Source organism: Somniosus microcephalus, chromosome 3, assembly GCF_052327205.1.
Source record: "Somniosus microcephalus isolate GS21.2 chromosome 3, FLI_Smic_1.0, whole genome shotgun sequence".
In the NCBI taxonomy this organism is placed as follows: Eukaryota; Metazoa; Chordata; class Chondrichthyes; order Squaliformes; family Somniosidae; genus Somniosus; species Somniosus microcephalus.
In genome coordinates, this window is record NC_140989.1 from 278,874,261 (window position 1) to 278,889,423 (window position 15,163).

Below are 15,163 nucleotides of genomic sequence, written 5' to 3' on the forward strand. Positions count from 1 at the left end.
CTACCCTCCTCTCCCCCTACCCTCCTCTCCCCCTACCCTCCTCTCCCCCTACCCTCCTCTCCCCCTACCCTCCTCTCCCCCTACCCTCCTCTCCCCCTACCCTCCTCTCCCCCTACCCTCCTCTCCCCCTACCCTCCTCTCCCCCTACCCTCCTCTCCCCCTACCCTCCTCTCCCCCTACCCTCCTCTCCCCCTACCCTCCTCTCCCCCTACCCTCCTCTCCCCCTACCCTCCTCTCCCCCTACCCTCCTCTCCCCCTACCCTCCTCTCCCCCTACCCTCCTCTCCCCCTTCCCTCCTCTCCCCCTTCCCTCCTCTCCCCCTTCCCTCCTCTCCCCCTTCCCTCCTCTCCCCCTTCCCTCCTCTCCCCCTTCCCTCCCTCCCCCCCTTCCCTCCCTCCCCCCTTTTCCCTCCCTCCCCCCTTTTCCCCCCTTCCCTCCCTCCCCCCTTCCCTCCCTCCCCCCTTTCCCCCCTTCCCTCCCTCCCCCCTTCCCTCCCTCCCCCCTTCCCTCCCTCCCCCCCTCCCCCCTCACCTCCCTCCCCCACTCACCTCCCTCCCCCACTCACCTCCCTCACCTCCCTCCCTCCCTCCCTCACCTCCCTCACCTCCCTCCCTCCCTCCCTCCCTCCCTCACCTCCCTCCCTCCCTCACCCCCTTCCCTCCTTTCTCCCCCCCCCTCCCTCCCTCCCTCTCCCCCCCCCCCCCCCCCACAATATTATAATATTATTGTGAGCTAGCTGATTTCCACTAAATTGGCTTATGTGGCGAAGGATTCTAAATAATCAAGTCTCGAATGCCAGGTTCCCATTGGGTGAGCTGGTGAGCTAGAAGCATGGCCATCACACTAGGCCTACTATTGGTCATTCATTGTGGCTCTACTAAAATCTATGTTTGCTCACATTAAAAACGATATTACTGCTGCCTTCATTTTTCTCTCCAACAAATCTACAGTCTTGCCACAGAGTACGTAGCTTTAATTTGTATATGTTACCTGGTGTTTGTTGGCAGCTGTTCCGTTAATCCATATTTTCAGGTAGTGTCAGTTGCCAAAACGTGTATTAATGCACTCTGTTGAAAAGGTATGACATGTTTGAAACTTTTCTTCCTAACAATACTTTTCTAATTTGACACAAAATGAGAAGGAAAAGCATGGTCAGGTTTGGGAAGGTAGGCTTTTCTTTTCCTATCGATGTGCCATAACATTCTGTTTTTCTGAACAGATTCAAAGTTGGGTCCGGCAGAAGTCTGGACTTCCAGGCAAGCTCTACAGGACCTCTACCAGAAGATGCTGGTCACAGATTTGGAGTATGCATTGGATAAGAAGGTGGAGCAGGACCTGTAAGTCTGCAGCAAATTCCAGTCACGTCAAAAAAAATGTCACTTGCTTCCCTGTCCCAGTTCCTATTTTCTCTTTGGTTTATATACTTAGTTGATCATAGTTGCCTAAGAATACAAATCAGGCTGCTCAGCTGTAGAAGGAGGAAACAGAAGAAAATGATTGAGGCCAGGCTAAAATTTGACGTTTTATTTTTGCTTGGATTCTGTTCTATTGTATCTGACACAGACACTGCTTATCTACTGTTATTAATATCTGGTTTCATTATACTGATTTGTAATGTGATGTTAGCCACTTTGGAAAGAAACTGCAGTACTTTGGAAATTAGATTTTGGCACTGTTTTGGTTCTTAAATTGGGCAGCTTGTTGAAGTATTAAACATAAGAAATAGGAGCAGGAGTCGGCCATTTGGCCCCTCGAGCCTGCTCCACCATTCAATAAGATCATGGCTGATCTTCTACCTCATCTGCACTTTACTGCGTTATCCCCATATCCCTTGATTCCCTTAATATTCAAAAATCTATTGATCTCTGTCTTGAATATACTCAATGACGGCCTCCACAGCCCTCTGGGCTAGAGAATTCCAAAGATTCACCACCCTCTGAGTGAAGAAATTTCTCCTCATCTCAGTCCTAAATGGCCGACCCCTTATTCTGAGACTGTGACCCCTGGTTCTAGACTCCCCAGCCAGGGGAAATATCCTCCCTGCATCTACCCTGTCAAGTCCTGGAGAATTTTGTATGTTTCAATGAGATCGCCTCTCATTCTTCTAAACTCTAGAGAATATAGGCCCAGTCTACTGAATCTCTCCTCATAGGACAATCCCCCATCCCAGGAACCAGTCTGGTGAACCTTCGTTGCACTCCCTCTATGGCAAGTATATCCTTCCTTAGGTAAGGAGACCAAAACTGTACACAATACTCCAGGTGTGGTCTCACTAGGGCCCTATATAATTGCAGTAAGATGTCTTTACTCTTATACTCAAATCCTCTTGTAATAAAGGCCAACATACCATTTGCTTTCCTAATTGCTTGCTGTACCTGCATGTTAACTTTCAGGTGGTTCGTGTACAAGGACACCCAGGTCCCTCTGAACATCAACATTTCCCAATCTCTCTCCATTTAAAAAATACTCTGCTTTTCTATTTTTCCTACCAAAGTGGATAACTCACATTTTTCCACATTATATTCCATTTGCCATGTTCTTGCCCACTCACTTAGCCTGTCTATATCCCCTTGAAGCCTCCTTGCATCCTCCTCATAACCTACATTCCCACCCAGCTTTGTATCATCAGCAAACTTGGATATATTACACTTGGTCCCTTCATCCAAATCATTGATATAGATTGTGAATAGCTGAGGCCCAAGCACTGATCCTTGCAGTACCCCATTAGTTGCAGCCTGCCAACCGAAAATGACCTGTTTATTCCTACTCTTTGTTTTCTGTCCGTTAACCAATCCTCAATCCATGCTAGAATATTACCCCCAATTCTATGAGCCCTAATTTTGTTTAATAATCTCTTGTGTGGTACCTTATCAAATGCCTTCTGAAAATCCAAATACACCACATCCATTGCTTTTTCCCCCTTATCTATTCTGCTAGTTACAACCTCAAAAAACTCCAACAGATTTGTCAAACATGATTTCCCTTTCATAAATCCATGTTGACTCTGCCCTATTTTCTAAGTGCCCTGTTACCATGTCCATAATCGATTCTAACATTTTCCCTACTACTGATGTCAGCCTAACTGGTCTGTCGTTCCCCGTTTTTCTCTCTCCCTCCTTTCTTAAATAGTGGGGTTACATTTGCTACCTTCCAGTCTGTGGGAACCAATCTAGAATCTGGAATTTTGGAAAATGACAACCAATGTATCCACTATTTCTAGAGCCACCTCTTTCAAAACCCTAGGATGTAGGCCATCAGGTCATGGGGATTTATCAGCTTTCAGTCCCATTAATTTCTCCAGTACTATTTTTTTTACTAATACTAATTTCTTTAAGTTCCTCATTCTCACTAGACCCTTGGTTCTCCACTATTTCCGGGAAGTTTTTTGTGTCGTCTTCCATGAAGTCAGACACATGGGGCCCGATTTTCTGGATCGTGCGGGAAATGTTCGGGTTCCCCGAATGTGGGGTTCCGACCCGAAAAAAAAAAAAAAAAAAAAAATGGGTCAGCCAGCTGGACGCAATTTTCCCTCAAGTGGCCAATTAAGTTCCAGCGTGTGGGCATCCTTGCTAAGTGTCCATTTCCAGTCAGAAAGCCCCACAGTATGATGTCATCATTTGTGGTGCTTTTAAAGTGTCCAGCAAGCTTCTCCACCTCTGCAGGCATCTGAACCACTCTTGCACAATGGCAGAGGAGCCTGCACCAGCTGCTGCCAGCGGCAGAGGCCGAGCTGTGGCCAAATTCAACGAGACGTCACTGCAGACCTTGGTGGATGGGGTAAGGGCCCACAGGGAGGTCCTCTACCCTCGCTCAGCGAGGAAGAGGCCTCCCAAAGAGTCCAGGGCTGCCTGGATGGAGGTGGCAGCAGAGGTAAACTCTCTGGGAGTCACCCGTCGCACCTGGATGCAGTGCAGGAAGCGCTTCCGTGACCTTCACCGCACAGGGAAAGCAAGTACGAAGTTTCCATCACCCTCAACCTGATCCCCATTGCCTTTCCCCAACAGCACTCAGCTTCAGCAATCTCTTCCTCCACATCCCACTTCACAGTCACATCCATGTACCCTTACCCATTCCGTCTCTCTCTATGCTCACATTCACATAACTATTCCACCATCCAGTCTTGTAAATTGTTTTAATGCCATCATTTTCCTGTACATAAAAAATCTGGTGGCAGCTGCTGCAGTTATGGCATCTGTCATTTGACGAATGGGGATATCACATAGAGGCCTTAGGATAACTTGCAGATGTCAGCAAGCTGGTCAAATAGGTAGGAAAGTGTAGGCATGGGCCACTGTCCATGGTCAGTTAAGAAGCGGTGAGGCTGCAATGTTTGATGTACCAGGCTACGCAAATCTGCCCAGGATGAGTGCGTTCCTTGCATTCCGCCCAGCAATGTTCTCGCGCACTGGTGCCGCTGGTTGGCGGGCCTCTGCAGGATGCTCGTTTCCGTCGTCCTCCTCCTCCTCCTCCTCCTCCTCCCACATCATCCTCATCCGAGGCGGCTCTGCGAGGAGCCTCTTGGTTCTGCGGAATCGGCAAGCCACGACGCTGTGCCATGTTGTGAAGCACACAGCATACCACGACGATTTTGGAGACCCTGGCTGATGAGTACTGTAGGGCTCCACCTGATCTATCGAGACACCTGAAGAGCATCTTCAGCAATCCGATGGTTTGCTCGATAATGCATCTGGTGGTAATGTGGCTGGAGTTGTAGCGCTCCTCAGCTTCGCTGGCTGGTCTCCTCAACGGTGTCATTAGCCAAGAGCGCAGGGGATATCCCTTGTCTCCAAGTAGCCATCCTTGAAGTTCGTTTGGTGGACTGAATAGCGGAGGCACCGTGGGCTGATGCAGTATGAAGGAGTCATGGCAGCTGCCAGGGAACCTGGCACAAACATGCAAAATCACCTCCTTGTGGTCACACACCAGCTGAAAGTTAAGTGAGTGGAAGCCCTTGCGGTTGACAAAAACTCCTGGATTGTGGTGGGTGCCCTAAGGGCCACGTGTGCAGTCAATGACGCCCTGCGCCCTTGGAAAGTCTGCCAGCTGAGCTAATCCACGCGCTCGCGCCGTCACACTTGCGCGATCCCTGGTGAAATAGATGTGATTGTGCGCGAGAGCAAAGAGGGCATCGGTTACCTGCATGATGCAAGTGTGTGCGGCCGCCTGGGAGATGCCGCTGATGTCTGCTGCTGATCCCTGGAAGGAGCCTGCGGCGTAAAAGTTGAGTGCGGTGGTGACTTTGATGGCCACTGGTAAGTAGTGTGGACCTGGTGCTCTGGGCTCTAGGTCTTGCTGCAGCATTGCGCAGATGTCAGTCACAACCTCTCGCGAAAGTCGGAGCCACCTCTGGCACTGCTGCTCAGTCATGTTGAGGTAGCTGACCCTGTGTCTGTAGACCCTGTTTGGGGGGTATCTCCTCCTGCTGCTGTTGTTGCTGGTGATGCTGTTGCTGGAGTTGCTCCAGCCTCCTCTGCTGTTGGAGATCCTCTAATGCCAGGAAGGGAAGGAACAAAAGGTCTCCCATGCTTCTGGCAGATGCCTCTGTTGAGGCGCTGAGTTAGGGTGGTGAGAGGGGCTTCCCAGGAGCTCTCGCTGGAGAAGTGTGTGAGGCTCCAACCTTCCACAGCTGTGCCTAAGCATTCAAAAAGTTGCCCCAAGCCTTCAGCAACAAGGTCCTGCAGCCTACAAATGCTGCCTGTTTAAATCTCTTCAGTCCTGATTGACCTGCAGCTGAAAGCAAGCAAGCCAACTCTTTTCACGCCAGGTTTCATCAGCAGTGTTCCCACTAGGCGTGTTTTATGTGGGGGAAGCCAGAAAATTGCAAGGGCCCTTGAAAATAGGTTTAAACATGCTAATAATTGGTCATTAGGCTCCCACCAATCATTCCCGCCTGCGGCGGGCGGGACTGATTCGGGTCCCGCTGAAACACGGGGGCGAAAGTCGGGTGGGGGGGTCACGACCCCCTATTTCTGCGATTTTCGACCCCCGCCCGCCTGAAAACCCGCCCGACGGCTGGGAGATAATCGGGGCCATAGTATTTGTTTAATTTCTCTGCCGTTTCCTTATTCCCCATTATAATTTCTCCTGTCTCAGCCTGTAAGGGACCTACATTTACTTTCGCTAATCTTTTCCTTTTTACATACCTAATAGAAGCTTTTACAGTCTCTTTTTTACATCTCTCGCTAGTTTACACATTATATATTCTATTTTCCCTTTCTTTATCGATTTCTTGGTCTTCCTTTGCTGAATTCTAAAATCCTCCCAATCCTCAAGCTTGCTACTCTTTTTGACAACATTATAAGCCTCTTCCTTTGATCTAATACTATCGTTAACTTCTCTTGTTAGCCACGGTTGGACCACTTTTCCTGTGGCGTTTTTGTGCCTTAAAGGAATGTATATTTGTTGTAAATGATGTATTAATTCTTTAAATTGCTTCTCTCTCATCATATATTTAACTAAATCACTTTCAAACTCAATATAAAATTCTATCATATTATGGTCAATCTTCCCTAAAGGCCCCTTTACTACTAGGTTATTAATTAACCTTTTTTCATTGCACAATACTAGATCTAATATAGCCTGTTCCATAGTTGGTTCCTCAACATACTGATCTAGCAAACTATCTTGCACACATTCCATGAATTCGTCCTCCACACTATTACTGCAAATTTGGTTTGTCCAGTCTATATGTAGATTAAAGTACCCCATGATTACAGTATTACCCTTGTTATATGCACCTCTAATTTCCTGATTTATACTCTGCCCTACATTACAACTACTGTTTGGGGGCCTATAAACAACTCCCACCAATGTTTTCTGCCCCTTGCTGTTTCTTAGCTCCACCCAAACTGATTCTGCTTCTTGATTTTTGGAGCTAAGATCCTTTCTCTCTACTGTCTTTGTCCCATCTTTTATTATCAGGGTTACCCCTCCTCCTTTTCCATTTTGCCTATCTTCTAAAAGTCAGGCATCCTGGAAAATTTAGTTCCCAACCTTGGCCACTGCAACCACGTCTCCGTTATGGCTATTAGATCAAACCTGTTCATTTCTATCTGCGCTATTAATTCACCTATTTTTTTGTTGCGAATGCTTCACATATTCAGATATAGTGCCTTTAGCTTTGACTTGTTTCTATTTTTCCATGATGTCACCGTAGTCACTGATGCCTTATTACCTTTGTTACTCTCTGTCCCTTCCTGACCCACTCTGCTTATTTTTACCCAAAATTCTACTCTGCTCTAGAGCCTTGACATTTCTCTCGCTGCTTTTAAATTTATTCTTTCCTGAATCCACCCACTCCTTCTCCCCCGCACCCCCCCCCCCCCTTCATTAGTTTAAAGCCCTGTCTACTGCCCTAGTTATTCATTTTGCCAGGACACTGGAGCAGCTCGCTCTTTCCCCAGAACTGGTGCCAGTGCACCATGAACTGAAACCCCTTCCTCCCACACCACTCCTTGAGCCACACATTTAAACCTCTAATCAGTTTGTCACTATGCCAATTTGTGCGTGGCTCAGGTAATAATCCAGAGATTATTACCTATTGAGGTTCTGCTTTTTAATTTGGATCCTAGATCCCCAAACTCCTTCAGCAGAACCTTATTCCTAGTTCTACCTGTGTCATTGGTTCCTACATGGACCATGGAACTAGATCCTCCCCCCTCTCACTCCAAGTTCTTCTCCAGCCGCGAGGCGATGTCTTTAACCCTGGCACTGGGCAGGCAACACAACCTTTGGAACTCTCGGTCACGGCTGCAGAGAACAGTATCTATCCCCCTGACTATACTGCCCCCTATCACAACTACATTCCCTTTCACTCCCCCCACTTGAATGGCCTCCTGCGCCATGGTCAGCTTGCTCATCCATCCTGCAGACTTTTCCCTCATCCACACAAACAGCAAGAACCTCATACCCGTTGGACAAGGGCAAAGGCTGAGGCTCCTCCAGCACTGCACTTGGGGTCCCCCTACCTGCCTGAGTTGCAGTCACACCCTCCTGTTCCTGACCACTAACCAGACCTGTACCACTACCTAGGGGTGTGACTGCCTCCTGTATCAGTGCCCAGGTAACTCTCCCCATTCCTGATGCCCCGCAATGTCTTCACCTCAGACTCCAGCTCAAAAACTCTGAGCTTAAGTTCCTCAAGATGCAGGCACTTACTACAAACGTGGTTGTCTGGGATCACAGTGCTCTCCACAAACTCCCACATGCTGCAGTTGTGACACCCCCCCTGCACTACCATCCCTATATGACCTTGTTTTATTTAATTAAATTTTTAATTAGGTAACTTAGTTTACAGTGTAGTTTCTTGACTACTTACTTGATCTACGTTAAGTTAAGGGTACTGAAATTAAATATCTACCTGTAACACAGTTAAATTTGCAATGGGATAAATTATCTTTCAAAACAAATCCTGTCTAGATACCACAGTAGTTTTGATATTCTTTGTGGTATGATCTCACTGAAGGACAAGTCAAGGTGAGCACTTGTCTTAAACTGTGTTTATATCCGTTGATGTGCCTCTTACTGCATTCACCCATCGAATATTGGATTGTGTCCCATTTGATCTGATAGTCTGGGAGCTCTGCTGTTTATTATTAGCATGCAAGACATTTTCTTAGGCACTAGTTGATCTCCCATGGCAAGTGCACACAGCAAGTTGGAGAATATGGTTACTCTTACCTGTCTCTAATATCTTTGCCCTGCCTCTTTGACTCTCCTTCCACTCGCTTTCTCTCTCTCTCTCTCTCTCTTTCCTCCTTTCATTCTCTCTCAACTTACTTGCTTTTTTCTGTCTTCTGTCTTTTCCTGGGTGGTATGGCATTGTGTGGTGGGGAAAGAAGCTGCCAATGGCTGCAGGCTGCTTTTATGTGCATGGTTGTGGGGAAATTGTAGTGCTCAGCAACTCCTGTCCCATATCCTTCCCCAATCACTCATGCAGTGCCCCTCCCATTCAAACCCATCGCTCCTCTACCATCGCCGATCCTTCATCGTCACTGGGTCAAAATCCTGGAACTCCCTCCCTAACAGCACTGTGGGAGTACCTTCACCACACGGACTGCAGCGGTTCAAGAAGGCGGCTCACCACCACCTTCTCAAGGGCAATTAGGGATGGGCAATAAATGTTGGCCTTGCCAGCGACGCCCACATTCCATAAAAACAAATAAATAAAAAAAATTCCCTACCCCCATCAGCTTTGGAAGAAAGACTTGCATTTATATAGCGCCTTTCACGACCACTGGACATCTCAAAGCCCTTTACAGCCAATTAAGTACTTTTTGAAGTGGAGTCACTGTTGTAATGTGGGAAACACGGCAGCCAATTTGTGCACAGCAAGGTCCCGCAAACAGCAATGTGATAATGACCAGATAATCTGTTTTAGTGATGTTGATTGAGGGATAAATATTGGCCAGGACACCGGGGATAACTCCCCTGCTCCTCTTCAAAATAGTGCCATGGGATCTTTTACGTCCACCTGAGAGCAGACGGGGCCTCGGTTTAACATCTCATCCGAAAGACAGCACCTCTGACAGTGCAGCACTCCCTCAGCACTGCACTGGAGTGTCAGCCTAGCTTTATGTGTACAAGTCCCTGGAGTGGGACTTGAACCCACAACCTTCTGAATCAGAGGTGTGTGCGCTACCAACTGAGCCACAGGTGACACTTGAAGCTATCTGCCTTGGCTAAGGAGTAACTCGCTTGCCTCTGAGACAGAAGTTTGTGGGTTCAAGCTCCACCCCAAAGACTTAAGCGCATAATCTAAACTGATGATTCACTGCAGTGCTGAGGAACCAATGCCACCAAAACAAATTATCTGGTCATTTATCTCATTACTATTTGTGGGACCCTGCTGTATGTAAATTGGCTGCAGCATTTTCCTACATTACAATAGTGACTGCACTTCAGAAAGTAATTAATTTACTGTGAAATGCTTTGGGACATCTTGAGGTCATGAAAGGTAATACAGGAAACTTTGTGCTATCCAGCACCAACGGGACAGAGCTGTTGCCGTCCCATCAAAACTGCCGGACAAACCAGCGCTAATGTTGAAACATACGGAGATTTTGAGCTCCGTATCTGGCAACAAACCCACAGCTTCTAAGCAGTCGGCCGTACCTTGCGAGCGTCTCTGTAGCTTAGCAACAGCTTCAGCGAGACCTTGCAGAGCCTGACTGGTGGAAAAAAAAGCAACGAAAAGAAAAAAAACCTAACGAAACGGCTCCTGATTTTTGCCGGTGGCTCGAGCATTCCGGACAGTTAACCTCCGGATAAACCAAAGTTTCCTGTATATAAATGCAAGGTTTTTTTTTATCTTAAAATACTCACCCAACCCCATATCACCCCCCTTGTTCCACTGTTACTTGCCTCAGCCTTAACCCTCCATCTTCTTCCCACCCCTGAGGCAGTGGCAAGTAGTCACTGTCTCCCTAGCCTCTACCAGTTGTCCTTTTCCCCTCCATTTCGTCTGTTTCCCTCAAACGTCGTTTGCTTTCAAAATTGAAATTTTTTTACAACAAAAAATCATATAACGAGGAAAGGGAACGGTCTATCTTTCTCTTTGTATGTCGCACGCTTTCTTTCTTGCGCTTTCACTCGCATGTATGCACTTCTGCTATCTGCATAGTTCTCAATCTCTCTCTTCCACCCTCCCCCAATCTCGTAGGTGTGAGCATTTAGAATTGATCTTTTCTAACTGTCAGGTGGAGATTATAGTTGGAACTAAAACAGGGTGGGCTTTTACATTTTTTAAATCACTTTCAGGTGAATAGGTATGGTTGATTTAATTTATAATGCGGGGGGGGGGGCTGATGCGCTATCAATTACTCATAAAAGACTGAGAGTTAGAAGAGTAACCAAAGGCTTTTATTAACAACAGAATGGAGGTCTGCCTCGCGTGGTCGACCGGTCCATGATACTAAGGGCTGGGGAGCAGTCACCTTTATACTAGGACCTGTGGGAGGAGTCAGCCGAGGCATGTCCAGGCATGTACACAGTGGAATACAAACAGGAATACAAACAGTGGTTTACCACATTCACCCCTTGTTTAAAATTGAGTCCGGCGGGGTGAAGTGTATTAAAAGTTAGTGTATTGGAGTCTCTCCGGAGGTCTTGTCTGCCGCTGTGATCTGCGTGGCGACGGCAGGGGTAGTGCAGCTTCCGGCGTCGAGTCCAGCGTAGGCTGTGGCACAGGCGTGTCGTCCTCGTAGATGTCGAGCGGGTCGCGGGGCCCAGGCCTGCCGTCTGCTGGGGCTGGATATCGGATCGTGGGGGGGGGTGGTAGTGGGTAGTGGGTTACTGCGGCCCCCGAGGGTGCAAGGTCTCTTATGGAGACTGTGTCCTCCCGCCCGTCCGGGTATGCGATGTAAGCATACTGGGGGTTGGCGTGGAGGAGGTCGACCCTCTCGACCAGGGGGTCCGTTTTATGGGTCCTCACGTGTCTTCTCAGTAGGACCGGCCCTGGGGACGTCAGCCATGGCGGTAGCGATGTCCCCGATGTGGACTTCCTTGGGAAGACAAACATTTTCTCATGAGGGGTGGCGTTAGTGGCAGTGCAGAGCAGTGACCGAATAGAGTGGAGCGCATCGGGGAGCACATCCTGCCAGCGGGAGGTTGGAAGGCCCCTAGACTTTAAGGCTAGCAGGACGGCCTTCCAAACTGTCGCATTTTCTCTTTCCACCTGTCCGTTCCCCCGGGGGTTGTAACTGGTGGTCCTGCTTGTGGCAATACCCCTAGTTAGCAGGTACTGACGGAGTTCGTCGCTCATAAACGATGAGCCCCGGTCGCTATGGATATAGCTGGGGAAGCCGAACAGGGTGAAGAGGTTGTTCAGACATTTAATGACCGTGGCACTGGTCATGTCCGGGCAGGGGAAGGCGAACGGGAAACGGGAGTACTCATCAATAATATTGAGGAAGTACACATTGCGGTCGGAGGAGGGGAGAGGCCCTTTAAAATCGACGCTCAGGCGCTCGAAGGGGCGAGTGGCTTTTATCAGGTGGGCCCTGTCTGGTCTATAAAAGTGCGGTTTGCACTCAGCGCAGACTTGGCAGTTCCTGGTCATGGTCCTGACCTCAATAGAGTAAGGCAGGTTGCGGGCCTTGATGAAGTGGAAGAACCTGGTGACCCCCGGGTGGCAGAGGTCATTGTGGAGGGCCCGCAGTCTATCGATCTGCGCGCTGGCGCAGGTGCCACGCGATAGCGCATCCGGGGGTTCATTTAGCTTCCCGGGCCGGTACAAGATCTCGTAGTTGTAGGTGGAAAGTTCGATTCTCCACCTCAAGATCTTGTCATTTTTGATTTTGCCCCTCTGCTTGTTGTTAAACATAAAAGCAACTGAACGCTGGTCAGTGAGCAGGGTAAATCGTTTTCCGGCCAGGTAGTGCCTCCAATGACGCACAGCCTCCACAATCGCCTGGGCCTCCTTCTCAACAGGTCTCCGGGCCTTGGAGGGTTCGTGAAAAGAAGGCCACGGGTCTCCCCGCCTGATTGAGGGTAGCGGCCAGGGCAAAGTCAGACGCGTCGCTTTCCACCTGGAAGGGGATGGATTCGTCCACTGCGTGCATGGTGGATTTGGCAATGTCCTCCTTGATACGGTGGAAGGCTAAGCGGGCCTCTGCCGTCAAGGGAAAAGAGGTGGACTTGATCAGCGGACGGGCCTTGTCCGCATAGTAGGGGACCCACTGGGCGTAATAGGAGAAAAACCCTAGGCACCTCTTCAGGGCCTTGAGGCAGTGGGGCAGTGGAAGTTCCATAAGGGGACGCATCCGGTCGGGGTCGGGGCCGATGACTCCGTGTTCCACAACACAGCCAAGGATTGCGAGGCGGTTTGTGCGGAATATGCACTTCTCCTTGTTATATGTCAGGTTTAGGAGTTGGGCGGTGCGGAGGAATTTTTCGAGGTTTGCGTCATGGTCCTGCAAGTCACGGCCGCAGATGGTCACATTGTCCAGATATGGGAAAGTGGCCTGCAACGCATTTTGATCGACCATCCGGTCCATCTCCCTTTGGAAGACGGAGACCCCGTTGGTGACGCCAAAGGGAACCCTAAGGAAGTGATAGAGGCGGCCGTTTGCCTCAAAGGCAGTGTACTGGCGGTCCTCAGGGCGGATGGGGAGCTGGTGGTACGCTGATTTCAGGTCAATGGTCGAGAAGACGCGGTACTGCGCGATCTGGTTGACCATATCAGCTATACGGGGGAGTGGGTAGGCGTCCAGCAGGGTGTAGCGATTTATTGTCTGGCTGTAGTCGATGACCAGGCGCTGCTTCTCGCCGGTCTTAACGACCACAACCTGGGCTCGCCAGGGGCTGGTGCTGCCCTCAATAATCCCTTCTTTCAGGAGCCGCTCCACTTCGGTTTTAATGAAAACCCTGTCCCCGGCACTGTATCGCCTGCTCTTTGTGGCGATGGGCTTACAGTCGGGGGTGAGGTTAGCAAACAGTGGTGGGGGGGTGACTCTGAGTGTGGAGAGGTTGCACCTGGTGCGCGGCGGGCAGTTTGGAAGCTGCTGGCTGCGGACTGTGAGTGGGGGTAGGGGTCCACCGTACGCCATCGTAACACTTTTAAGGTGGCACTGAAAATCTAACCCCAGCAGGACGGCAGCGCAGAGGTCAGGCAGGACCAGAAGTTTAAAATGATCGTACACGGTCCCGTCTACTACGAGTGTCACCACGCAGTAGCCGCCGATGTCCGCCGACTGGGACTCGGAGGCCATAGAAATCCGCTGTTGCGCAGGCAGGACTGGGAGAGAGCAACGCCGCACCGTGTCGGCGTGGATGAAGCTCTCCGTGCTCCCAGAGTCAAAAAGGCAGATTGTATCGTGACCATTTACCTTAATGTCCATTGTGGAACTGGCCAGTTGGTGCGGTCTCGCTTGGTCCAGTGTAACGGATGCCAGCGTAGGGGTCGGTGTGTCGCTGCGGGTATCAGATGAGGCGGTGTCGGGGGCCTGCTGCGTCCCGGCTGTCGTCCAAGATGGCGGCGTCCATGATCCCCATGTGGCTGGAGGCGTCCAAAATGGCTGCTGTACCGGTGATTCGCACATGGCCGGGGAGGTCCAAGATGGCGGCCCGCATGGCCCACACGCGGCGCTGCTGGGGTTCGGGGTGGCTTTGGCCCTGCAGACGCTAGCGTAGTGTCCCTTCTTCCCGCAGCCCGAGCAGATCACGTTTTTCGCCGGGCAGCGCGCTCTGGGGTGTTTTGCCTGGCCACAGAAGTAGCATTTCTGGCCTTGGAGCACTGCTGTCTGGCCTTGGGACACTGCTGCGGTAGTTGGGCCGTTGTTGGGGTGTGGCTGGGGCGGCACGGCGCTATGAGGCAGTCCTACCGTGTCCCAGGCTGTCATTCCCCGCGGCGTCCACGGTGCAGAGGAGTAGGCATCCATGCCCTGGTAGGCTGCATCCAACGATAGTGCGAGTTCAGAGGCCTTGTTGAGGTCGAGGTTACTCTGCTCCAACAGTCGCTGTCGGGTGTAATTGGATCTGTGGCCCGCTACAAAAGCGTCCCGGATAAGTTCCTCTGTGTACACGGCGGCCTTTACATCCTTACAACCACAGGCCCGGCCAAGCACAGACAGTGCCTGAAGGTATTCCACGGTCGATTCCCCAGGTTGTTGTTTACGACTCCCCAGGAGGTGCCTGGCGTACACTTCGTTCACTGGGCGTGTGTACTGGTCCTTGAGGAGCTTGATAGCGTCCGCGTACGAGGTCGCGTCTTGGATGACCGAGTACACTCGGTGGTTCACTTTGGAGGTCAGGACATCCAGTTTGTCCTCGTCCGATTTGATTGCTTCGGAGGCGGTCAGGAATTTATCGAAACACTTAAGCCAGTGAGTAAACTTGGTGGATGAGTCCGCCTCCCGATGATCTAAGTCCAGGCATGCTGGTGTGAGGATCTTCTCCATTATAAAAATGTTGTTAATAAAATTGATGCGCTATCAATTACTCATAAAAGACTGAGAGTTAGAAGAGTAACCAAAGGCTTTTATTAACAACAGAATGGAGGTCTGCCTCGCGTGGTCGACCGGTCCATGATACTAAGGGCTGGGGAGCAGTCACCTTTATACTAGGACCTGTGGGAGGAGTCAGCCGAGGCATGTCCAGGCATGTACACAGTGGAATACAAACAGGACAAACAGGAATACAAACAGTGGTTTACCACATTGGCGTA

General features: G+C 50.0%; 1 protein-coding gene across 4 annotated transcripts in view; it reads left to right on the forward strand.

Moving 5' to 3' along the window:
• Nucleotides 1-1,194: 1,194 nt before the first annotated feature.
• Nucleotides 1,195-15,163, forward strand: part of smg7 (SMG7 nonsense mediated mRNA decay factor) — a 123,622-nt gene continuing 109,653 nt past the window's right edge. For all 4 annotated transcript variants that reach the window (XM_085982605.1, XM_085982609.1, XM_085982606.1 and 1 more), the window contains exon 1: nucleotides 1,195-1,337. In XM_085982605.1, the coding sequence (XP_085838731.1) occupies nucleotides 1,285-1,337 (53 nt within the window). In that variant the 5' untranslated portion in view covers nucleotides 1,195-1,284. The remainder of the gene's footprint in view (nucleotides 1,338-15,163) is intronic.